The sequence below is a fragment of the Boleophthalmus pectinirostris genome, unplaced genomic scaffold, assembly GCF_026225935.1.
Source record: "Boleophthalmus pectinirostris isolate CB_2022bp ecotype Guang Dong unplaced genomic scaffold, ASM2622593v1 HiC_scaffold_5, whole genome shotgun sequence".
Classification (NCBI taxonomy): domain Eukaryota; kingdom Metazoa; phylum Chordata; class Actinopteri; order Gobiiformes; family Gobiidae; genus Boleophthalmus; species Boleophthalmus pectinirostris.
In genome coordinates, this window is record NW_026571404.1 from 32,656,332 (window position 1) to 32,681,459 (window position 25,128).

The 25,128-nt window shown below is 37.6% G+C and overlaps 1 protein-coding gene across 1 annotated transcript in view; it reads right to left on the reverse strand.

The window, feature by feature from the left end:
• mark1 (MAP/microtubule affinity-regulating kinase 1) overlaps nt 1-25,128 on the reverse strand; it is a 113,366-nt gene that overhangs the window by 68,504 nt on the left and 19,734 nt on the right. Inside the window, exons 3-4 of the mRNA XM_055162451.1 lie at nt 24,504-24,704; nt 3,348-3,401 (exon numbers count right to left, since the gene is read on the reverse strand). Of these exons, the coding sequence (XP_055018426.1) occupies nt 3,348-3,401; nt 24,504-24,704 (255 nt within the window). The remainder of the gene's footprint in view (nt 1-3,347; nt 3,402-24,503; nt 24,705-25,128) is intronic.

Sequence of the window (25,128 nt, forward strand, 5' to 3'; positions counted from 1 at the left end):
ATTACAGCGCACAGATTGTGAGTGTAAAACAATAGCAGACGGCGTATTGTGCTAAGAATGATAAAGATTCAGAAGCAGGCACTAGCAGCCTAGCTCCAAACTCATCTGTCTCTTTGGTTTACATTACTGCAACACAATTAGCTCATTTGATTAGAGCTGCTCAGGCCTTCACTGTGAGAACGCAGACATTTTAGGAAAGAGACTTGTTGTGACTGATGATAGAGGATTACTTCATTCCTAAAAACTTGTTTTGATTAAAGGTCCTATTTTATTACACAAAGTTGATTCTTGTTGTGAGCTTCAAGTCATGTTATAGCGTTATCTCATCAAAAACATACCTGAAGATTTGTTTTGTTTCATTCACACATGAGTAAACTTTTATTATAAGTCTGTACATCTACAAAGCTCAAAATGCTCTGTTCTACCTTGTGATGTCATGAAGAGGTAATTTTCAAGTTAACAGCTTTTATCTAAAGATTGGCATTTCCAGGGCTGAAATTATCCAACTTATTCTAGTGAAAGATGTATGGTTTAAAAATGTGTGTAAAATTCCTCAGTCGTCCAGGTAGAATTCAAGGCAAAAGGAGAAATTCAGTCTGTCAACTGGACAAAAGTTAATTTGGTTGAATACGTTTCACAGTTCTGTCCAGTTGACAGATTGAATTTCTTCATTTGCTATAGTTTAAAAACACAGTGGAGCATTTCCTGTATTGCGACATCACATCACAAGTGTTCTGATGAAAAAAAATGAGCATTAATTTGTGTGTTAATCATGCATGAATGAAACAAAACACAACTCCAGGTATGTTTTTGACAAGGAAACAGCAGCTATTTCTGTAAAAAAAAAAAAAAAAACAAGTGGAAGGGTCAATGATATTACCTACACACATTGACGGATGAGAACAATAAAAAAACAACTTGTTGAATGAGGAACTTATGGAAACAGCTGCCTCTCAAACATACCAAGAGTTGTGTTTTGTTTCATTCACACATGTTTAACACAAAAACCATCCATATTTAGAGTTCTTCTCTCAAAACAGAAAATTCTCCACCTCGTTCAACCCTGTGATGTCATGTGGTGATACAGGAAGTGCTCCACTGTGTTTGAAACTCCATACAGCTTTACTAGAATCATCCAGATAATTTCAACTTGCCCATCTCTTCTCAACAAAAGTTAAAAGGTAGTGGTTAACTTGAAAACTACCGCTTCATGACATCACAAGGTAGAACAGAGCATTTTGAGCTTTGGAGATGTTAAAAGACTAATACTAAAGGGTTACTCAAACTTGTGTGAATGAAACAAAACACTACTCCTGGTATGTTTTAACAACATTATAACACATCTTAAAGCTCACAAGAATCCAAGTTGTGTAATACAGGACCTTTAAAGTTGTTTTCCTGCACAGAGTCTGGTACAAGTCCTTTATCATGGAATGACTGGAACACTAAATACAAACAGGAAGCAGCATCTTCCACTCAATCCTAGTTTACATTTCTGTTTTCGAAAATAGGCGAAATGTCAAAGAGATGTTGTGAACTGAAGCAGGCTACACCCACACGGCTCACATCTCCAATATTTGATTCACAAAAGAATGCTGCTGGCAAACCGAATACAGAAACAGCTGAAATAGTTGAACTACTGTGTAAAAGATAGAACATGGAAACTCACTGCATTGTGACTCTGTACCATGCTAATGTATGTCTACTAAAGCTAATAACGTTGTCTAAATTAGCATTAGTCTTTCAATTCTTTTTTATTTGATTATTTTGATTAATATCTGTAAGAATGACAAAAGTTCAAACCAATATTTTCTGAGCACTCGCCTCAAATACAAGATAACCCATAAATGCAATAATTATCCAAAATTAGGGTGACCAGAATATGAAAATAAAAAACTAGGACATCCCTGTTTTTTTTGGCGGTTGATAATAAAATTGTGAAACTAGTGGGTAATTAAGGAAAATCGTTATGCAGAGACCATTCTTGACTAACAGTATAGTATTTTCTTTGTGTTTTGGTGATTTTTAAGCATCTTTTTTGTATTTTACCGAAACAAATGACAATTTATGCCTCTCTTTACTGTTGGCAGGGATCACATCGGTAAAAATATGGACATTTCTTGTATAAAACTGGGACAAATCACTGGTTTTGGATAAATCTACTGGGACAGGGGACACAGGGCTTAAAACTGGGACTGTCCTGGGTAAACAGGGACGTCTGGTCACCCCACTCAAAATACAACTGCAAATAGAGTTCAACAGCGACAGTTCCAGAAGTAAATTTCTCATTCATTTTCTCATACACTTTCTGAAAAAAATAAATAAATAAAATTAAATGTTTATGAGCTTGCTCAGGGCAAATCAGCCATGTGGAAACTAATGACCACAAGACTTATCGTTTTAATTAAAAATTTATTTCTGAAATTTTGGAAACTGCCAAGTTATTAAAGCATTTTGCCAAATCTTTCGTTTTAAATGTACTTTTTGGACAAACTGCTTTATGGATATTAGTTAGCGCGAAGTTGGTTAGCCTCCATGACGTCTCTTAATATCTGACATTTTTGAAAAGTCTATGGGAAAAATGAATGAAATTAAAAATGACTTCAGTAACCAGAGTGGCCTGTCACTGAGCTCCATGGCCTACAATTTTTCAATCATTAGAAAACACCAGGTTAACTCTCAAACTTTTGCATATTTTTTATCTCTCCAGGAAATGTGCTAAAAACTATGCACAAAAACTGACAAAATTGCTAAGAGCGGGCTGTCACTGTTCAGTTCCATAGCCTACAATTTCCCATTCAATAGGAAACACCAGGTCAAAGCTTTTAAAAGCCACTTCTGCATGATATTTTGCTTTTGAGAAAATGTGTTAAATGTTGGGCTAATTTTGACTCTGGAAAGTTATGCACAAAAACTGGCTAAATCAAAATCCCCAGTTAGTACAAGACCCGCGCTAATGTTAAGCTAATGTTGTGTTATACAGCATTCCCTATACGTATGTTTAGTGTGCACTTAATCATCCGACGGAGCTGGATTTGGGCGCATTAATCGTGAAACCGTCCTCCAGGTCTTCATGCTAATTGGTCATGACGGCTAGGCTAGGCTAACTGACAAACAGGCAGCGGGCAGGCGGGCCGAGGGGGTATTTTTAGCCCCGACGCCGTCCTAACACAGAGGGGATGGTGACAGGTGGAGAGGGGAGTAGCAGAGATTAAACCAGGCTCTGTTGACTTCATCTGAATCATATTATATAAAAGGCAGAAGACATGGTTCAAAGAGCACCAAATAGATTAGGAGATGGACGGCGCGCGATAACAGGGGTATTACGGACGAGGAGGGGGGCTTACCTTCTGTAGACTGGTGGGGTTTAGCTGGGTTTTGTCTATGATCTTCACAGCCACCTGGAATGACAAAATAGAAAGATTTGCAAGATGTTAATAAAACTTGAAAAAATAAACCATCAAAGTATTATTATTCCAATTTTTTAACTTAGTTTTAAGGTTGCAATCAAACATATTGCCTAGTAAATTTATAAAGTGGTGATCATAGGCAGGGCAGTAGACAGGGCGGGACAAAGGGGTCTGTTGTCTTTTTAAAGAGCCCAGAATTGGATCCTTTTCTATTAACTCTTTCCCCTTGGACGCCTACTGGGAACAACCCATACATATATCACTATGGCGACCCATAGAGCATAATCGCATAAAAGAAAACAGACTTCCACGAGTGATTATTAATTATTTTCACACTCATAAACTTAATTGAAACACAGACAAATTTGGAATCTCTGGAAACCTTAGACTCTGAACTATTCATGTATGAATGTTTAAATGTGATTCAACTCATTTACAGGTATATAACAGCTCACTGAAAATTAGTTTACCTGGTCAGATGCCAAATCAAAAACAAAAAAATACATTCAGCATCTGATATATGCATGTTCTGAGTACTATATTCATAAAAAAATGTAAAATATATTTGTCAAAGTATTTAAACAGATTTCATATCACCAGATACAGTATAGCCAAGTGTACACCTGTTTTTACCTGTTGCACACCTGTGTGTACCTAATTTTTTTTTTCCATTTATCTTATTCAACTCATTTAACTTATTCAACTGATTTAGCTTATTATAATATAATAATATAATAATAAAACTTTTCCCCGTCAGTGGGTGTCATCTTGGCTACTTTCTCGTGCGCAGAACTTTGCATAAGCGTTTGTTGTATATTAGACAGGGGCCCATGTAAGGCTTCTTGCCCCGGGACCCCAAATGTCTGTCAACAGGCCTGATCATAAGCATTCATTTTAACAGCAAAGTAATTCGACCACTAAAACCTCAATAACATTGCATTACATTGTGAGACAGACCTAAAATCTTGTGTTATCAGTGTGACCAAACTGTGGAAAAGCTCAGACATCCCTGGCCTAGTTTAGTTTAGTTTATTGGTTTGTTTGAACAGGGTTTAACACCTTGTGCAAACACATAAAAGAAGAGATGCTTTTTATACCAGATTTAGCTAAAATTGGTTTCCGTTTGCAGTCCTCGGGCAGGTTAACAATTAAAAAACATCTAAGTATCCATCCTTTTACAATCAAACCATGCATTCTCTATTTTTTTTTTCATTTCAAAACACCACACTCCGCATTTCCACAGTTAATATGGCTCATATACTAAGTCAGATATGATCATATAAGGTACAACATGCAAATACAAATCAGTGCTGACAGTGCTGACTCTGTAAAACAGCTTTTCGAACGTTGTAGAAGGAGTCCCTCAGGTCAATTTCTTATCAGTATTCTGATTTAATACAGAGAAACAACTGGGTCAATAGGTAACTTTTCTTTTATTTGTTCCACAGGCAGAATGGCACTGAACTGAAGTCTATCTCCATGGAGGTGAGCAGGTGACTATACCAGGCCCAGTTACAAGTTAGATCTGTGAAAAAGTGACCCCCTTCACACAGCACAAGCACACATAACTGGATAAATGTGAAGCTTCTTTGAGTTATCGTGAAAGCTGCTATATAAATCTGATGTATTATTATGCCAGACAACACAAGTTTAATGTCATACTGTGGAACATTCTAATTAGGGGTGTGCAAAAATGTTGCAATATCGTATTGTTTAATATGACAATACAATATCAATATCGTGGGCTGCTGTATCGATATATAGTCAAGAGTATTTTTCTGTATATTTTACCAAATTTTGTTACAGCACTACAGTTTTGTTGCTTGTTCAGAGGGAAAAAAAAGTCATTTATGCGGCACATTTGACATAAAAAAAAAAAATAAAAAATGGGTGTTTCATATTAACTTTGCAAAAGAAGTTGTTTAATAAAGACTTTTAGTATCACAGCCATGATTAAGCCTTTATTTTTTATTGAACTGTATCAAACTGATTTGAAATATATCGTTTCGAATTGTCTGGAATCAAAAGCTCACTGTATCGAGATATGTATGGTATTGTGACCTATGTATCGAGATATGTATGGTATCGTGGCTTGTGTAATGAGGTATGTATTGTATCGTGGCCTGTGTATCAAAGTATGTATCGTATCGTGACCTGTGTATCAAAGTATGTATCGTATCGTGGCCTGTGTATTGAAGTATGTATCGTATCGGCAACTTCGTGATGATACCCTGCCCTAATTATAAGCATAGAAATAACATCTCTGGTGAGAATCCAGTGGTCTAAGTCAAAGTCTTGTCTAAATCTAATCCCCATGGTGACAAACGTGGCAGACTTCCCGCTAGAAAAGTGACACAGTGCACCTTTAACAAAAACTTAACCTACAGGCTGCCAATTTTGATACATTCTTAAAAAAAAAAAAAAAAAGATTTATTTCACCTCACATATAGCCTAAATCTTCCAATTCTTCCATTCTCAGGTTGCTATGTACTTATATAAGGCGTGGCGGACTACAATTTCAGGAAAGTGTTGCTTTAAATGGCTTATAATGTTTCCATTCTGAAGTTAGATTTCATCTTTGTCAACATGTGTTATAGCTTTCTGTATAAATCAAGCTGGAGGCCATCACTGCTCACATTCCAAAGCAGTCTATCTGTTACTAATGGACTCCTGAGTAAACTTCGTATTTGCCCCTATAACAGAACAGTGGGTATGTTTACTATGTCTGTAAACTATAGTCTGTATATATTGAGTAACAGAGCTGACCTGCCACCCGCCACGTTCCAAACAGGAAGTGAGCGGATTATGGCTACAATTGACTTCTATTTAAAGGGCTCGTGTTTTGCAATTTTCTGATCGATGTTATAATGTTGTTTCCGTATCACAAACATACCTGGAGTTGTGTTTTGTTTCATTTATACATGTTTAACACAAATTTAGTAACTGAGTTTTTCTTTCAAACTGAAATTACTCTGTTCCATGTTGTGATGTCATGTGGTAATACAGGAAGTGCTCCACTGTGTTTTTAAACTTCATACACCTTCACTAGAATCATTTGGATGATTTCAGTGCTGGAATTGCCCATCTTTAATTAACTAAAAAGTAAAGTGTAAAAAGTAAAAGGTACAACTGCTTCATGGCATCACAAGGCTGAACAGAGCATTTTGAGCTTTGAGATGTAGACACACTATTTATAAAATTATTACTCAAACATATGTGAATGAAACTAAATACAAGCATGTTTTCGAGGAGGTAACAGCATTATAACATGGCTTAAAGCTCACAAGAGTCAATTTTGTGCAATATAGGACCTTTAAAATATGCCACACATCTCTCTTTAACTGCTGCTCGTCATTTTTTTTTAAACCCCTTATTGTGACATTGGTATTTTTATTTTGTCATTTTGCTGTTACAACTGCTAGCCTCGATTTGCTTCATTTGGCTGCAATCGTTTGGGTGAGGTCACACTCCCACAGTCCATTTGATACTTTGCAGCTGATGTCATCCACATTCCCTGGGGGTGTGATGCTAACTGTATGTCTGCTCTGTCTGAGGCTTTATTACACTTTTATTCTGAGCTTTATTTTAACACAATTTGATCAGAAAGAACTGTTTTAGTTGGAACTGTAACAGGTGAGTTGATAATTGTGATGATGTGCTGTTAAACAAGTCTCTCTCACATCAAATTACAGTCATAAGCAGTTTTTCAATTAGTCACTTTCACATTTTTGTTGAAAATCAAACATCTAAACAGGACAATGAGTACTTGTATTGATCACAGGCTCCTGAAAATGTGCTGTTTAAATCCATTTTGCTTTCAGACAATTTTAATTTAATAATCTGTATTTCTACTTTTCTACATTTTTTAACTGAACTGAAAAATATTTTTTATTATTGCATGCTGAAAAGGCTGAGGGTTTATTTTGAACACATTTATAGTTTCAGCAAGCAAAACATATACAAATAAAAAACACTTAATTCAGTTGTTTCTGTTCAACTAAATTCAGCACAAATCTGTATTAAAATCACTTTATTAACTCTCAAAATCTGTGTACATTACTTTTTTAAACAAGCACTTTCAAGAACAAATATTATGTTTTTATGAAATACCAACCATACATGTATGTGTGGTGTATAATAACTGTAATAACAGTCTGAACAGTCTGCCCATAGTCTGAATTTCTTATTATTTTTGCTCCAGAGTCCATTCTCCTGCCCTTTCTCAGAGCTTTCTCTGCCCATGCGTCATTTAGCGCTGTTTCCTTTAAATGCAAATGACATCCTTCACACTGCTCCCCCTCCTGACCCCTGGCAGCCATTGTTGTAGTCCACTACATAACAGAATAAGGCAGTGTGGAAGTGGAAGTTTTGCTGAAATTAGTCCACAACTACAAATAAAAAATGGCACAACTAGAAGAGTTTACCGTCCAAATCTACATGTCTGAACCAGGAGCCTGAAGATGTCGAACAAGACGAACCTTTGGAATCTAGACTTGCTTCTCAATGGTTAGTTGGTTAACTTGCAATTATATACCAACAAAGGTGCATTTCTTGCCAGCTCAAAATAAATGGTTTATAGAAGAAAATGAACATTGAGTATCTGGACCGGAATTGAAAGCTGTCTAAAAAGATATAAAGATATCTTTGCAACTACTGTATGGTTCAAATTGAGCTTTTTGAGCCAATACAGACCTTATATACCCAGGAAACACCATAAAAAAGCTGAAAAAGTTAGTTTAGCATAATGTGTGTTCTTTAATACTTTTACTTGAGTAGATCTGACTTTATGCATTCTGTCACTATGGTAACTCCTAAATATCCCACCATTAGAGGTACACGTAGAACTCCCTGAGGCCCCAGCATGATGCAATTCTATATACAGCAGATCGGTGTTCAAACTGATGGCCCCACACGCTCTCATCCAGTCGGCAGCATTCTGTTCTGTCCATCGCCCAAAGTGCACGACTACAACTAGCGCATCAGCAACTTCCAGTCCGATCCATACTGCCGACTCACCAGATAACCTTTTAAATTATACATAAAGTGACTGACACAAGCATTATAACGCGATTGCACCAAAAGCAGAGAAAAGCACTGTAGCGGATGGATGCGTCTGTTTGGTAAATGTTATGCAGATGTGGACGTGAATATGGTTGGAAATGAATAGCGTTTTGAATTTATTGAAGATCTGTGGTCAGACCCAAGCTATTATTACAGTGTTGCGTTGGTAAGACCACTTTACAGCATAGAAGAGTACAGGGCTTTTTACAGATCTCAACGTAACATGGGTTTTACTGTTTACACTATGGTGGAGATTGCTTCATTGATCGACTAATGCAGTTTTATGAGAGGTTCTGATTTGACATAGTAATAAAGATTGATTGAATGAGTGAAAGATGAATGAAAAGTGAAGTGAAATTGCGAGCTGAATGGCTGTAATTTGGAAATCTCATAAGTGGCTATCCAGGCCAATAATATCCGGACTCCACGGGGTCTTGTTAGCAGCTATGAAAAGTGCATATTAAGGCTGACGTCTTCTCCCAAACTGAAAATGCTCTGTTCCATCTTGTGATGTCATGTGGTAGTACAGGAAGTACTAGTGTGTTTTTAAACTTCATACACTGTTACTAGAAGCATTTTCAGCCTCAGAATTGCCATTTTTTACTGAACTAAAGGTAAAAGGTAGCTGTTAACTTGAAAACTACTGCTTCATGACATCACAAGGTGGAACAGAGTGTTTTCAGCTTTGGAGATATCAGAGGTGGGGACTTGCAAGTAGTGACTTGTACTTGAGTTAGATTTGAGTCACTATTTTTAGGACTTGAGACTAGACTTGATAAAATGGACTCAGACTTGGGACTTGACTTGGACTTGGACTTGAAGGTCAGTGACTTAGGACTTGAGGCCTGTGACTTGAGAAGAGTTGAGAAAAATTGAGAAGCACTTTTAAATCTGAATTTGTTCTCTTCTGACTGTAATGATTCATTCTAAAATCTTGTCAACACATTTAAAAAGGAAAAATTTGCATTTCTCCAACTTTTATATATTCTATAAATACTGATATATAAAAATACTATGACTTTATAAGTACAATTTATCTTAAAAGTCATATAAATTGCAAAACACTAAGCTATATGTGGTACTTTGGTTTAAAGACTTGAAATGACTTGAAGCTCAAAGCAGACAATTTGGACTTGACTCGAGACTCGACTTGGACTTGCCTGTATTTGACTTGGGACTTGACTTGGACTTGAGGTCAAAGACTTGAGACTTACTTGAGACTTGCAAAACTATGAGTTGGTCCCACCTCTGAGAGATATAGACACACTAATGATAAAAGATTACTCAAACATGTGTGAATGAAACAAAACACAACTCCAGGTATAGTTTTTGAGAAGGCAACAACATTATAACACGGTTTAAAGCTCACAAGAGTCAATTATGTGTAATGTAAGACCTTTAAAATATTATATGACATAGTAATAAAGAAAGATGAATGAAAACTGAAGCGAAATTGCGATTTGAATGGCTGTAATTTGGAAATCTCATAAGTGGCTATCCAGGACAATAATATCCGGTCTCCATGGGGATCTTGTTAGCAGCTATGAAAAATGTACTGTAGACCTCTGCAAATCTGTTCAGAAATGTAACTTGGATTAACTTCTGTGTCCCAAATTATGAAAAAATGTAAAAAGAAAATGATAGATATTGCAAATTACAACAGAATTACAAAATTTTTAAATTTTTGCTACTTATTTAGAAATTATTATTACCATTTCTATTTTTGCTCTTGTTATTATATTATATTGTGATGTGATAGCAACTGTGTCCAAAAACTCTCCCTTGTGCATCAGTAAAGTTTGTCTAAGTCTAAATCTAAGTTAGAAACATGTTTTGCAAATTGCGAGATTAGTTGTCAGTGATTTTGACTTTTAAATAAGAAATCCTGCACAAATCAAGGAGCAAAATCAACAAGTGATTAAGGTTAACACAATCAGAGAAGGACAAGGGAGTGTTTGAGCAATGTGCGGTATGAAAAAATGTAAAAAAATAACCAACTTTTTTCTTTATAAAGGTCCCCTATTATGTAAAGTTAACTCTTAAGAGCTTTATGCCATGTTATAATACTGTTACTTCATCAAAAACATACCTGTAATTGTGTTTTGTGTTTGAGAAACAATTTATTATTAGTCTCTCTACATCTTCAAAGCTCAAAATGCTTAGTTCTACCTTGTTTTTTTTTTTCTTTTTTCTCTTTTGTTCAGTAGAGATTGGCAATTCCAGGGCTGAAATTATCCAAATGACTCTAGTGAAGGAGCATGGAGTTTAAAAACACAGTGGAGCACTTCCTGTATTACCAGATGACATCACAACATAGAAAATAGTGCAATAGGACCTTTATCACAAGAAATAGTGCATCTTATTCCTCCAAAGTGCCTCCAAACACTGCTCCAAACCACAAGCTTTCACAAACAGAAGACTGTGTATAGCCCTCTCTCCATCATTGACAATTAGAAATGATTGGATCTCAGTTTTAATTAAAATTTGACTCATTTGCACAGCTCAAGAAGCCAGTGGAGTTGAAGTTATGGACACACAATAAAAAAATATCTTCCACTTTTGAATGGTCCTCCACATGAACTCTGTAAGCCAATGGCTGAGCGTGATGACTACTGCTTTGAAAATGAAACTAGGTCGGACTGGCAGAGATTAGTCACAAAAAAGGAAGTAATATAACAATAGAGTTTTCAACATAAGAATGTATTTCCTCTTTTTCTATAACTCCTTTCACCAGTCGACTACCAGTGGTTTACATGCACTTCAAAAATCAGATTTTTTCATAACTGTTCACACCAACAGTTTGGCCACACCATCTCATCACATTTTATACACATAGAAGGCACCACATATATGAAGATATATATATATATTTTTTTTTTTTTTTTTACATAATTACATGAATGTATATATCTTGTTTCATACATTTGAAGACTTCTGTGTATATACAAAATGTAGAAAGTAGTAAAAAAAAATAAAAACATTGAATGAGAGATGTGTCCAAACTTTTGACTGGTGCTGTTTAAACATATACTACCACATATACTTAAAAAATTATATATTTATTTATTTTATTTTTTTTGTATTTTATATGAATCAATATATCGATCAATATATGAAATTATGCATGTAAGACAAACATTTTATTTTATATATATATATATATATATATATATACTCTCACCTATGGTCATGAGCTCTGGGTAGTGACCGAAAGGACGAGATCGCGGATACAAGCGCTCGAAATGAGTTTCCTCTGCAGGGTGGCTGGGCGCTCCCTTAAAGATAGGGTGAGGAGCTCAGTCACACGGGAGGAGCTCGGAGTAGAGCCGCTGCTCCTCCACGTCGAGAGGAGCCAGTTGAGGTGGCTCGGGCATCTGTTCCGGATGCCTCCTGGGCGCCTCCCTCGGGAGGTGTTCCGGGCATGTCCCAACGGGAGGAGGCCACGGGGAAGACCCAGGACACGCTGGAGGGACTATGTCTCTCGGCTGGCCTGGGAACGCCTCGGGGTTCCCCCGGAGGAGCTGGAGGACGTGTCTGGGGTGAAGGAAGTCTGGGAGTCCCTGCTTAGGCTGCTGCCCCCGCGACCCGGCCCCAGATAAGCAGACGAAAATGGATGGATGGATGGATATATATATATATATATATATATATATATATATATATATATTATATATATATATATATATATATATATATATATATATATATATTATATATATAATTTTATTTTTTTTTTTGACAAAGGATTTTAATATAACTTTTTTTAGTAGTAGTTTTTTCCTTCGCTATAATCCCATATGTCTTCATGGATTTGTTGTCTTCTGTATCTTTACAAAATGTAGAAAGTAGTAAAAAGAAAGGGAAAAAAAAACATACAATGAGATGGTGTGCCCAGACATTTGAATGGTAGTGTATGCCTGTTAGCAATCATATAAATACACTCTCTCTCTCCCCTCATTTCACCATTCCCTATCCATCTGCTTATGTCTATGTACCAAACTACTGTATATTCATCCAATTTCTCCAATAATTCCCGCAAACTGTCCTCTAATACAGTAATACAGTAACTATTTCAAACTAGAATAGTCCATTTCCCAACAAAGTACCCCCTGGTTTACTAAACAGACTGTACTGCAATGATGGTGCAGTATCAAGTGGAGCATAAGTGGATTTAAACTGGCCTTGATGAACTGAGGTTAGAGACACTGTTGTTCTATCCAGCTGTGTTCCTAATCTGAAATTCACAAATGCCAAAGAGAAAAGCAGGAAGTAGCATTAGTTTGTTTGTTTGGTTTCCCATTTCAGACTCTGATACACCGTGGCAGAGAAGCATGGGAAACAATAAGAATTTGAATTTCGAGAATTGAGATGCAGAGATATGCAAATGTCCGAGTCAGAAAAGCTGCATTGCTATAAGTCAAGGTTTGCTGTCACTATACTATTTAATGGGCCCATGTTAGACTATTTTCTAATCTATGGTATAATGTTGTTGCCTCATCACAAACAGACCTGGAGTTGTGTTTTGTTTCATTCAAACATGTTTAACACACAAATCCTGCATATTTAGGCGGTGTTGTTCTCTCATCATCTCTTTTGTGATGTCATGTGGAATACAGGAAGCGCTCCACTGTGTTTTTAAACTCTATAGACCTTCACTAAAATCTTTTCCATCATAGTCTTTGAATTGCCAATCTCTACAAAGGTAAAACAAAAGGTAAAATGTAGCTGTTTACTTGAAAATTAGCACTACATGATACATCACAAAGTGGCATTTTAAGCTTTGGAGATGTACTAATAAACAGACCCATAATAAAGGAATAATAAAGAATTACTGAAACATGTGTGAATGAAACAAAAAAGAACTCCAGGTATGTTTGTGATGAGGAAAGAACATTATAACAGATGGCGTAAAGCTCACAAGAGTCAATTTTGTGTAATTACAACACCTTTAACCTTATACTAAATCGGTTTGCAATGTAGATTTGAAAAAAACAGAAAGAAAAAAAAGTTTTTTTAAAAAGTCAAACTTTTTATAACGGTAATATCGTGGTACCAGTATTGGTGTCGTCATTAATCAACAGATATCGATATCGAAAAAATTGAAAATGGAAATAGAAAAGCATTATATGTGTGGATTTTTTACAAACATCTAAATTTAATTATTTTATATCCAACTAAAATATATTTTGTTATTATTTAGTGAAAAGTATATTTGTGATCGTTATTTGTGGACCTTGTTACAGATTTTAAAACGTGAAATATCAGTTATATTAGTCGGCCAAATATCAGATATCGGCTCAAAAAATCCAATATGGCCCCTCCCCGGAGCAAAGGATCATGGTCTTTGTAGTTCCCTGTTTTCCACTGCACCCCTTTAGAAATACATCCTGGAGGTTTTGCTATTTCATTTTGTGTAAACATCCATTGTGAGACGTAGCTATAGACCTATTTAAGATATCACAAATACTGTTCCATCACCAGGGGATGAGTTTCAAAATGGCCATTATCTTCCATCTAAGTCCATTATAAAGAGTTCATAACTGCTGTAGACTACATGGTGTGATAGAACTGGCCCCTCTGATAAGCCTGAGTGTTCACAGTGTCGAGAGGCTCACGGCTCTGGCTGCAGTCTCTATCAGTGTGTTGAAGGGGCGCAACAACAGAAGTGCTGACTCACACACAGTGCTGTGAGCAGGGCTACCCCACATCTACAAGAGACTGCAGGATTTCACCAAGTACTGCAGAAGTCATGGAGTGGGAACCAGCTGCAAAGTCCCCTTGGCTGGAAGGTCTCTGTGATGGATACCTCTGCCACCACTCCATAGTGTCAGTATAATTTCATTTCATTTACAATAAGTTAATCACATTAGACATAATTTAATTCCTTTATTTAGACTGATATTCAAATTTGAGTGCACACAATTTAGTTAATATAAGTCTGATTTACTTACACTTGTTTTTTTGAGCACCGGATGGAGGACTTGGGAGAGACCATCAGGACTCAGCAAAGGGGGGGGGCACTATTTAGTTAGTTTTTTAGTTTGTGTTAAGGTCACTTTATTATCACTTTTTATTTTCTGTATTATAAGTATTTGCCTTTTTGTTACTTTGATTAAGTTAGTAGTTTAGTTAATTATTTAGTGTAATTCCTTGCTCTTGTGTTTAGCTTTAGTTGGTCCTCAAGTATTTAAACACCCCTGTTCCTTTGTCTGGTGGGTTTGTTTTGTTCTGTTCAGTTTGATTTAAGTTACACTGGCTTTTTATTTAATAATTTGCCTAATTTGCGACTTTGTTAAATTATATCTTTTCTTATATCTTTTCTTGACTTTATTAAATTTAAAGTTATTTTTTATACCTTGTCTTTGGCTTTCTGTTTAGCCACTACAGTCCCCAAGCTGGAAAGTCCCCTTGAATTGTATCCTTTATGAAAATAGGTTAGTTAATCTATATACATATAAAAAACAACAACTTTTTTTTTCATTATATATATTGTACACACACAAGTTACAATATATCTCAACACATTTGTTCATACATACAAAAAAAAAAAAAAAAGCAAAAATTATGTGGTCTCAACGGTGCTGCAACTAGTTCAGGATTTTATCTTAGTTAAGACCTTCCTAAAAGTGATTCTGAATGATTTTTGAACAAATTCTGTAGCTTTCTAAGTTTCTTGTGTTGTGCTGCTTACAAATTATGTTCATGTTCATGCAGCAGGTAAGGAAATAATTATAATATTTCTTCCCAAAACAAGAATTACAGATGCTATAGGACACGGGGAACAAGAAAAAAATATTTAAAATACAATTTCACAGTAAACTTCTGTGAGCAAATGAAGATTATATTGATATTACATACTGAAAAAATGTGTGCCGCTTCGGAAGATCGGTAAAATAACATAAACAAAGCCTGACATTTGGTCTCGCTACATTCACATTTCATTTTATCGGACATTTCTGCCAAGAGAATGGGACGTTCAAGCTGGGACTTTCAAGACAGGGGGATGTTTGAGCTTGGATGTACTCACTGAAGAAGTTACAGACGGCTAAATGTAAAAGTGCATTGTGTAACTACGAGTATTCTGGTGGAGGGTTCACCTGCCTGGAATTTTCTACAGCATGGCATTAACCATATCCATTTCGAAAAAAACAAGCACGTCTCAGAATACATTCTTATAAAATTCAGCCTAACCTAATTTTTAGCTGATCTCTCTCCAATCGCACCATTTAGACAATCTTCCCCCTCCATCGTGACAGTTATATCGACAATGTAAAACTATCCCTGAATCAGCATTTCCTATAGAGCAGTTAGTACCATTTATTCTCGCCCTCTGCGTCCAAAAGTCATGCTTGTTTATCTCTGTGATGGGTTTAAGAGTGAATTATGCAGCTTTGCAGTGACAGAAGGCCAACGCATCACTCTTAATTATTCACTGCATTTGTAACACACGGCCCATATGCTCCCCCACCATACACCCAGGCTAAACCCCATAGGAGTCAAAATAGCAACAAAGTCCACAGTCAACACTGGTATTAAAGATGCATTGTGTAACTTTTTCTTAAGCTTGTTTGTCTGGATATGTCATTGTTCTGCCTGGAATGATCCCCAGTGTGAAATCAAACAGCTCTACTTTACATTTATTGAATTACAGTGGTGTTATAGCTCATAAATACCTAGAAAAACACCATTCTGACTGTGAGTGGTGTCGCCTCTTCATAAATATGACCTGTAACTTGGTCTGCTATTGTCTCCATGAAGATAAAAAGGTTTAATACCATGCTGTGAAACATTCCAGACAAAGTAATAACATTTCCATGGAGAAAAACATTTGCCGGAACCTCTGCAAGAAAAGTTACACCATGTACCTTTAAAGCTTCACACTCGGGCTATGTTAAAAGTTGTGAGCTGAAGAGATGGTTTTTCTCTGTGGGTATAAGACACACAGACACGGGGGAACTATTCCAAAGCACTGAAAGGTCATATGGCAAAACAAAATGTGGAAGAAGCATTAAAGGGTAGGTTCAGTGCGCTTTACCTTTTAGACTATAGGGACATGGTGGCATATGAGAAAAACAGGTGATATGAGCTAGGGAAAATGCAACAAAGAAACAGGAAACAACATGAAAAACTGCTAAAAAGAAATGTGTCCATCTTCCACTTATCTTAAAAGTGCTTATTTTAGGCATTTCCGGGCAGTTACTTTTTTTTTTAAAAAGAGTCAGAGCTGAATCAGGGTTATTAGCCCCTTAACCTGCATATAGAGTAAAACCATATATATATATAAAAGGACATGGCTAACCCCCTATCTGCCGTGTTCCAAATAGGTTCCAGCTCCATCAACTCTGGCTCCAATTCACTTTGTATTGTAAAACCGTCGCCCCTCTCTCTGTAAATGCTGCTGTTAGTCTTGTTATTTTGGTCTTAAACCTTTCTTTTTAACCCACTCCACATGATACTGAGGTTTTTATTTCACCATTGCGGTTCCAAATTCACTTCTATAACTGCAAGCCTGGATAGGGCTCATGTGAAAGCTCAGAACCTTCAGAATTCACTCAGTGAGCTGCAGAGGCTGCACTGGCACTGACTCATGATTGGCTGCAGGTTTAGTCTCAATTCAGATCAGAGAGAGTCCTTTTAGGTTTTATCCAACTGGATGAGACTCATGTGAGGCTCATTTTGCTTTCTGATTGGATAATCATCTGGAGAACCAAAACGCCAGATTACTTACCTTGTCAATTAAATCCAATGTTTTTGTGATTAAGAATAAATTAGCATTACAATTGTTACCAGTAAAAGCTTTGTTTGATTTTAACATGTCTTTGTGTCTGGGATTGGGTCCAGTTTATGAAATTGAAAATAAAAATTAAGTCATAATTCTAATTCTCTTGAGATTCCAACTCTTACTGTGACCACATTTGATTATTTAATCTGAATCAAAAGTGGAAATAACAGTTTGATGTGAAGTAGACAACTGCTCAAAATGATACTGACCAGTGAAAAATAGCACAGTGCCTCCAGTATACAGTATGCAAAGAAGTCATGTGACCAAGACTGACTTCACTGATGTTTGGCTTAATGATTACCTGTACACCAATATCAAATCATTAATCAAATATGGGTGTACCTGAACGTCTCATACACTGCAAGAAAACACTGCATTTTACACAGCAGAGTGCCATTTCCCTTAAGAACATTTCTGCAAAAACAAAGGAGGTAATTTGTTTTTTCCTGTGTATTTGAGCAAAGTACAGTATAGATATGTTATAAAAGCAACTCTATGAGTGCAAATATGCCCACTGTGTGTGTGTGTGTGTGTGTGTGTGTGTAAGATCTTTTTTGTCAATAAAGCTTTATATTGTCTCATTGTTAGCATGCCAGTTTGTTGTCAGCTTTACCATGATGGCAAAATTCAGCTCTGGTCTCTGAAAGTTGTGAAAAGCACGTGTTTACTAAGTAAGATGTTAGAAATGAGTCAGGAAATGAGGATTAAGTTTGGACCAGTGCAAACTGTTTGAAAGTACTTCTGTTTTTCATGTTTTTAAGACAGTAAAAATAATATAAAGCCCATTATAAAGTGTTTTTCTAACAAATTATACTGCCATTTTATCTTTTTTCTTTCTTTCCTTTTTCTTTTTTCTTACGTAAAAAATCTGGTACAACTCTTGTGAGCTTTAAGCCATGTTAGAATGTTGTTACCTCTTTAAAAACATTCACACATGTTTGACTAATTTTTATTATTACTAGTCTGTTTACATCTCCAAAGCTCCCCATCCCCAAAATACTATGTTCCACCTGATGTCCTTAAATCTCAGTTTTAAAGTTAACAGCTGTCTTTGACCTTCAGCTGAGTAGAGATTGGCAATTCTATGATTCTAGTGAATGTGTACGGAGATTAAAAACCCAGTGGAGCACTTCCTGTATTACCACATGTATTACCACATGACTTGACTATTTTCAATTCGAGAAAAGAACTCAGTCTAAATGTCCATGGTTGTGTTTTTAATAAACGTGTGATTGAAACAAACCACAACTCTCTGTATGTTTAAGCCAAAGATGTTCATTTTGTCCTCTTATGTACTTTAACTTCTTAGATTCTTTTTAAAGACAATACAGTAAAGTGTATTTACCTTGTTGACAAAAGGAAACAAGGTAAAGGAACACCAAAAGGAATGCAAAAAGGAAAACATCGGGGAGACTCACCAAAACACAAAAACGACAAAGCAGAACAGGAAAACCTAAAATCCGCCATATCAGACCACTGTAAAAGAAATAACCACATTATGGATTGGGACGGGGCTCGGGTCATTGGATCGGAAAACAGCAAGTTCAAATGGTGGATCAGGGAGGACAGTGAAATTAGGAAACGAGGCACGGACAGCATTAAACGTCAAACGGGTGTTCCTCCTTTCACACAACTGGGACACCCTCCTCCAGAGAACACCAGGCGATGGGAGGCGTGGTCAGTCTGAGCGACCTGCCAGGTCCATCATGCTGACCACGCCTACAGGAAGTAATAACAGCTGACCACGCCTACAGGAAGTAACATCAACTGATATATGACACGTCACCACCAGCAGTGACAGTTCTGAAGATGGTTTGCAGCAACCACCCGAAACATGTCAACAAGGTAAATACACTGTACTGTATTGTCTTTAAAAAGAACCCAAGAAGTGTCTGTGTATGTTTGTGATGAGGAAACAGCATTATAACATACAGTAGATCGGAAAATAGCATAATGTGGGCCCTTTAAACTTAATATCTACAACCAAACTTGCTACTTCCAAGCTTGAGTTTGCACAGTACAAGGTGTGCAGTGGACTAAATGAGTTTTTCTACATAATTCCCGCCTCTCTCTTCACATCAGCTCTAGTTTTCCGACTCGGGACTATAGCCTGATGCTGGGAATACTGCTGGGATGTTTAGTAGGTTGTGTTCTTTCCACCTGTTCTGTGGCTGCTCACTTGGCTCGCGTCTGTGCATTCTGATGAGCCAGCAGCCCCACACAAAGCACAGCCTGACCTTCTACTGCTGCACACGGAGCGGAGCGCACACTACAGTGTATACATACTGTACATATATATATACTCGCGACAGGAGCAGAGCGGAGAGGACAGGAGAGAAATATAGCAGGGGAGGATGGGGCAGAGAGACAGGGGCAGAGACAAAGGCAGAGAGACAGGGGAAGAGAGACAGGAGTAGAGAGACAGGGCTAGAGAGACAGGGACAGAGAGAAAGGAGTGGAGAGACAAGGACAGAGAGACAGGGGTAGAGAGACACAAGCAGAGAGACAGGTGTAGAGAGACAGGAGCAGAGGAGAGGGTAGAGAGGGCAGGAGCAGAGACAGGAGTATAGAGAGACAAGAGCAGAGGACAGGAGTAGAGGACAGGAGCAGAGACAGGTGTAGAGAGAGACAAAAGCAGAGGACAGGAGTAGAGGACAGGAGTAGAGACAGGTGTAGAGACACAGGAGCAGAGGACAGGAGAAAAAGACAGGAGCAGAGGACATGGATAGAGAGGACAGGACTAGAGACAGGTGTAGAGAGAGACAGGAGCAGAGGACAGGAGAAAAAGACAAAAAGACAAAGGGCAGGAGCAGAGAGACAGGGGTAAAGAGAGAAGCAGAGGTAGAGGACAGGAGTAGCGGACAGGAGCAGAGACAGATGTAGAGAGAGACAGGAACAGAGGACAGGAGAAAACGACAGGCACAGATGACAGTGACAGGAGACAGGAGAAGGGGACGGGGCAGGGGACAGGAGCAGAGGACAGGAAGAGCAGAGAGACAGGAGCAGAGGGCAGGAGAAAAAGACAGGAGGAGAGGACAGGGGAAGACAACAGAGGGAGAGGACACAATGAGCAGGGGACAGGGGCAGAGGACAGGAGCAGAGAGACAGTAGCCAAGGACAGGGGCAGACGGCAGAAGCAGAGGAGAGCACCGGTCAAACTGGTGCAAGGTCAATCTCAAGGGACAGAAAAAAAAACACAATAATACATCATTTTGAATCCATGACAGCATGACTTGGGAAGTTAGTGCCCCTCAAAGCCATGCTAACAGTGCACTTCCTATAACATGCTTAATAATGCAGATTCACAGTGGTCTCATTATTATCAAATATTATTTACAGTAGATTCATGGATGAGTAGTTTTGATTGCAAAAGGCCAGTGAATATGACAGTTTTACAAAATCTGATCCAAATGAAGCTAAAGAGAAACTGTGACAACTTTTTTACGAGGTATATTTCTGTCTTCACTCAGCACATGGCATGTTTGGGGTCTGTGTATTGTTAAAAAAAAAAAAATCGCTGTAGTTCAGGTAAAAACTGAGGTTAGCCCCATTAGCAAGCAGCGTGCTCTGAAAGCTTAAAATCACAACGCAAAGGGGCATGTGATCCATTTTGCTGTTGATTACGTGATTGTTTTCACTGTTGACCACACATTTGATTGTAGCAATGATCACTTCTTCACTGTCACGTTTAGAGCAGACTTGGGACCCAAAATGCAAGACTGCAGTTCTGAAGTTGTTTAATAAAAAAAGGGATGACGAAAGACAGAAATTCAAACAGACGTGAAACTGATAATGACAAATGAACCAACAAAAGGCAAAGGAGAACACAGGGTTTATACGTACACAAATGACACACATGTGAGACACATAAGGGCAGGGCAAACTATCAATACAACAGGAAGTCAAACTCAAAACACACACATAGCTAGAGAAATACTAAATAATACCAGGTCAAGGATAATAAAATAATTCAATGAAAATTAACACCATGACATGTACTCCCAGTAACACCTACAACGACAGACCTACTACAGACTCAACGTACTAAAACTAGAGATTGACTCATATGGGTTTTTTCACCCAGAGCAGTTGAGGGCCAGTGAGTTTTGCCGAAATTTTTGGGCTGATATGCAGGGCAGATTTTGGTTATTTTCCCAAATTATCTCATTTGAAACTAGTACAAGCTCATCCCAACCTTCTTTAACTACAAACTGGATAAGAGAGTGGTTTTGCAGTACCATCTTTGAACAAAAGTGTTCAGATGAAGTTTTATACACGTATTCTTCATGCATATTTAGGACAGATGATACAAGATTTCGTAAAACTAAATTGTCAAAAGACACATGAAAAAGTAATCTTGTGAGATTCTTTTCCAAGCGTTCACATTTGGATTGGACAAAAAAGGGTCAAGTGTTGGTGAGTTACAGTAGCCTGATTCATCTTTCGGTTTCACTTCATGGAAACCGTCTGACCAGCGTTAGAATTTGTTCACTCGACGGTAGGTGGGTACTTTTTTCATTTATCCAATCTCTGCTATTTGGTCGTGACGTATGTAATGCGCCTCTAACGGTGCTAACTGGTATATTAGGCTTTTCCCAAATCCCGCAGGAAGAAGGGAAATAACATCTTTCTACTTGATAAAATTCACCAAACATTCTCTTCGTTCTGGCTTTAACCAACCATCTAGTGTATTCTGATTCCTGACCTAGTCACTGGAGAGAACTTAAATTGAGCAGAGGCACTAGGTGGCACCAGTCTGGCTAGAGTTACAGTAGAATGGAAACAAAAATATTAAATCAAATAAACAAAAAAAATTGTGAGGCCAAGATAGAATCGTGAATGTGTATATATTCAATATATATCCAAACGAGCTGTGAGACAGCTGCAGAACATCCAGAACGCTGCAGCTTGGGTCCTCACTCGAACTAGGAAGTACGAGCACATAAGTCCTGTGCTCAGGTCTCTGCACTGGCTTCCTGTGCCTCAGAGAATAGAGCTTAAAGCAGCTCTGTTTGTGTACAAGTCTCTCCATGGCCGAGCACCAAAGTCCATCTGTGACATGTTAGTGTCATATGAACCATCTCGCACTCTGAGGAGCTCAGGGACCGGCCTCCTGCTGGTGCCCAGAGTCAGGACTAAACAAGGGGAGTCAGCGTTTCAGGTTCATGCAGCTAAAACCTGGAACAGTCTTCCTGAACATGTGAGACAGACTCTTCTGTGACGCTGTTTAAATCCAGGCTCAAAACATTTCTGTTTAACTGTGCATATGACTGAAAGGTTTTCATTCCACACTCTTCTCTCCAATTTATGCCCTTCTTTTTTAATTTTAATATTTATGTTTTGATTTGTTTTTATTATGATTTTAATGTATTTCTTATTCTGTAAAGCACTTTGAATTACTTTGTGTACGAATTATGCTATACAAATAAACTTGCCTTGCCTTGCCTTGCCTATATTAGGAATTATGTTAAAATCTCGTCTTGTCTTGTTCTCATGGACCCAGTCTCGTTTCTCGTCTCATTTTGTGAAAATTTCTATTATTGACTAGACCCAAGACCATGCTATATTACAACAAAAATCTGCAGTTGAACAATAATGATTATAGCAGCCCTCATCTGTATTAAATAGTACTGGCCTATAGAAAGTTGTGATGTCGTCTGAAACCCAGCAATAGTGATATCAGATAGATCAAGGGGCTTCTTTCAACTCTCTACCTGGTCTGGAATCACTTCTTTCACGATTACATGTAGCCATGTAAAAGCCTAGAGTCTCAAACCCAGCTGATGTGAGTGGTGCGGGCTGTCAGGGAGCTGCAGGAGGCCTGGTTCAGACGCAGAGCAGATCACAGCTCTGTCTCCTCTTGAGGGACACTGGCCTTAATTACACTCACACCAGGAGCAGCACGTCCATCACTACAGCCAGCGAGGAGGACAGGACTGGAGCAACCTGACTGTCTACTAGGCATGCAACAATATGCAAATCTGTCATTACGATATGTTCATGATATACACGGTGCGATATTTATTGCAATATTTTGTGGAAGGTAACAAAACTGTGACTTTTTCCTCTTAAAATGCCTTCACAAGACATAATCCAAAGAACAAAGATTTAAAAGTGCTTAGAACATTTATTTCTTCATGAAGTCTGGACTAAAACGGAGAAAAGGATCATGGTCTATGTAGGTCTCTCTGTTTTTTTAGCTGTTGCTGCACCATAACCATTAATTTAAGCAAAGAGACTTATAAATCGATATATTGTGATGGTCCAGGATATTATTGTGAGACTTTTGACGATACAATACCACAATATTTCAGTTGTTACATCCTTACTGAGGGGGAAGAGTCAGTTTTCTCATATTGATTACACTGAACTTTGGCATGAAATATCCAAAAGGTAAATAAACAAATGTTAAACCTGATCATTTCTGACAGCGACTACAGCCAACAAATTCTATATTACAACAAAAAACATTAATTTTGTATTAAGTAATATGGGCCAGTAGAATGTTGTGATGTCATCTGAAACCCAGCAAAACAAAGGAAGCAATTTCAGGTATTGAAAAACAAATTGTAAAGAGAAAGTGCAGGAGGAAATGAGTGAAGCAATGCAGAAATACCACAGATTTTCACAAGTTAGAATATACTGAGGGTGCTAAATGGCTAACAGAGCTAATACTTGTTTTAAAAGGTCTCTATGGAGATATTATTGTTTTATGGTATGCCGTTAAAATCTGTAGGCTGCATTTATTCAATCACAGGAAATATTCATGCTCAAAATATGTCTTGATGCCGGCGTACAGTAAAGCTCCAGACGTGGTTACAACAAAAAAAAGAAACACTAAATGCTGACTTGATCTTGTGATAAACCATCATATTTCCCATAAAGAGAGGTTCAAATGTGGTGTAAAGGCTTAGAAAAGTGAAATAAATGCAGAAAAAGCTGACAATAAACTGGAAGTTGTTTTGTTTTTATGCTTTAGCCATGTCTCACAGCAGCACAAACTTGGAATTTACGTCTGAGATCAGCTTTAGAATTATGAATATAATTGAGATACAATGTAGAATTGATTTATTATTTAAGAAATCATTTGTTATGTTTGGTTGACATCAGTGCCCCCAAGCGAACCTGCCAATGGAAAAGAAGCCATAGTGTACCTTTAACTTGAATAGGATAGGCCAAGTTTGATGCGGTTTTCAAAAATTCCATTCCTATTACAACCTTCACAAAAACAAAAACAAAGTCCCTCTCACCTCTCTCCCGGTGAGGACATGCCTGGCCAGCTTGACTTTGGCAAAGTTTCCTTTGCCGATGGTCTTGAGGAGGCGGTAGTTTCCGATGTGGGGGTGCTCCTCGGTCGAGGTGAAAGAGTTACGACAGCGTGGGAGACTGTGGCGACTCGCAGACTTAGAGGGCGGGGCCGGGGGCTCCGCAAAGCCATCCACCGACGAATGCTGAAGAGAGAGACAAAAAACAGGATTCAATACAACATCACATTTCTAGCTTTTAGAACTAGTTATTCAGTTTATGCCTCATTTGACACCAGTCTCTTGCTACTTTTGCAACTTATTTTTAATTTATTATAACCACTTGCATTTTAGCTGTTTGTTAATATATTGTGATGTGTGAGCTACTGTGTCCAAATAATTCCCTTTGTGGCTCAATGAAGTTTAAGTCTAAGTTTGAGTACTTTCTCCATTTTATATACATTTCAAATTGTGTTAAAAATGGATGAGAAAAGGTCTTGTGCTGCAATTTGGACTAAAGATTTTGAGAAGCGGCACTTCCAGAAAGCACTGCAAAAGTATTTATTTATTTTATTTATTTTTATATACATGCAAACTTAACAGCACCATTTATTTACTACGGTATAAATGA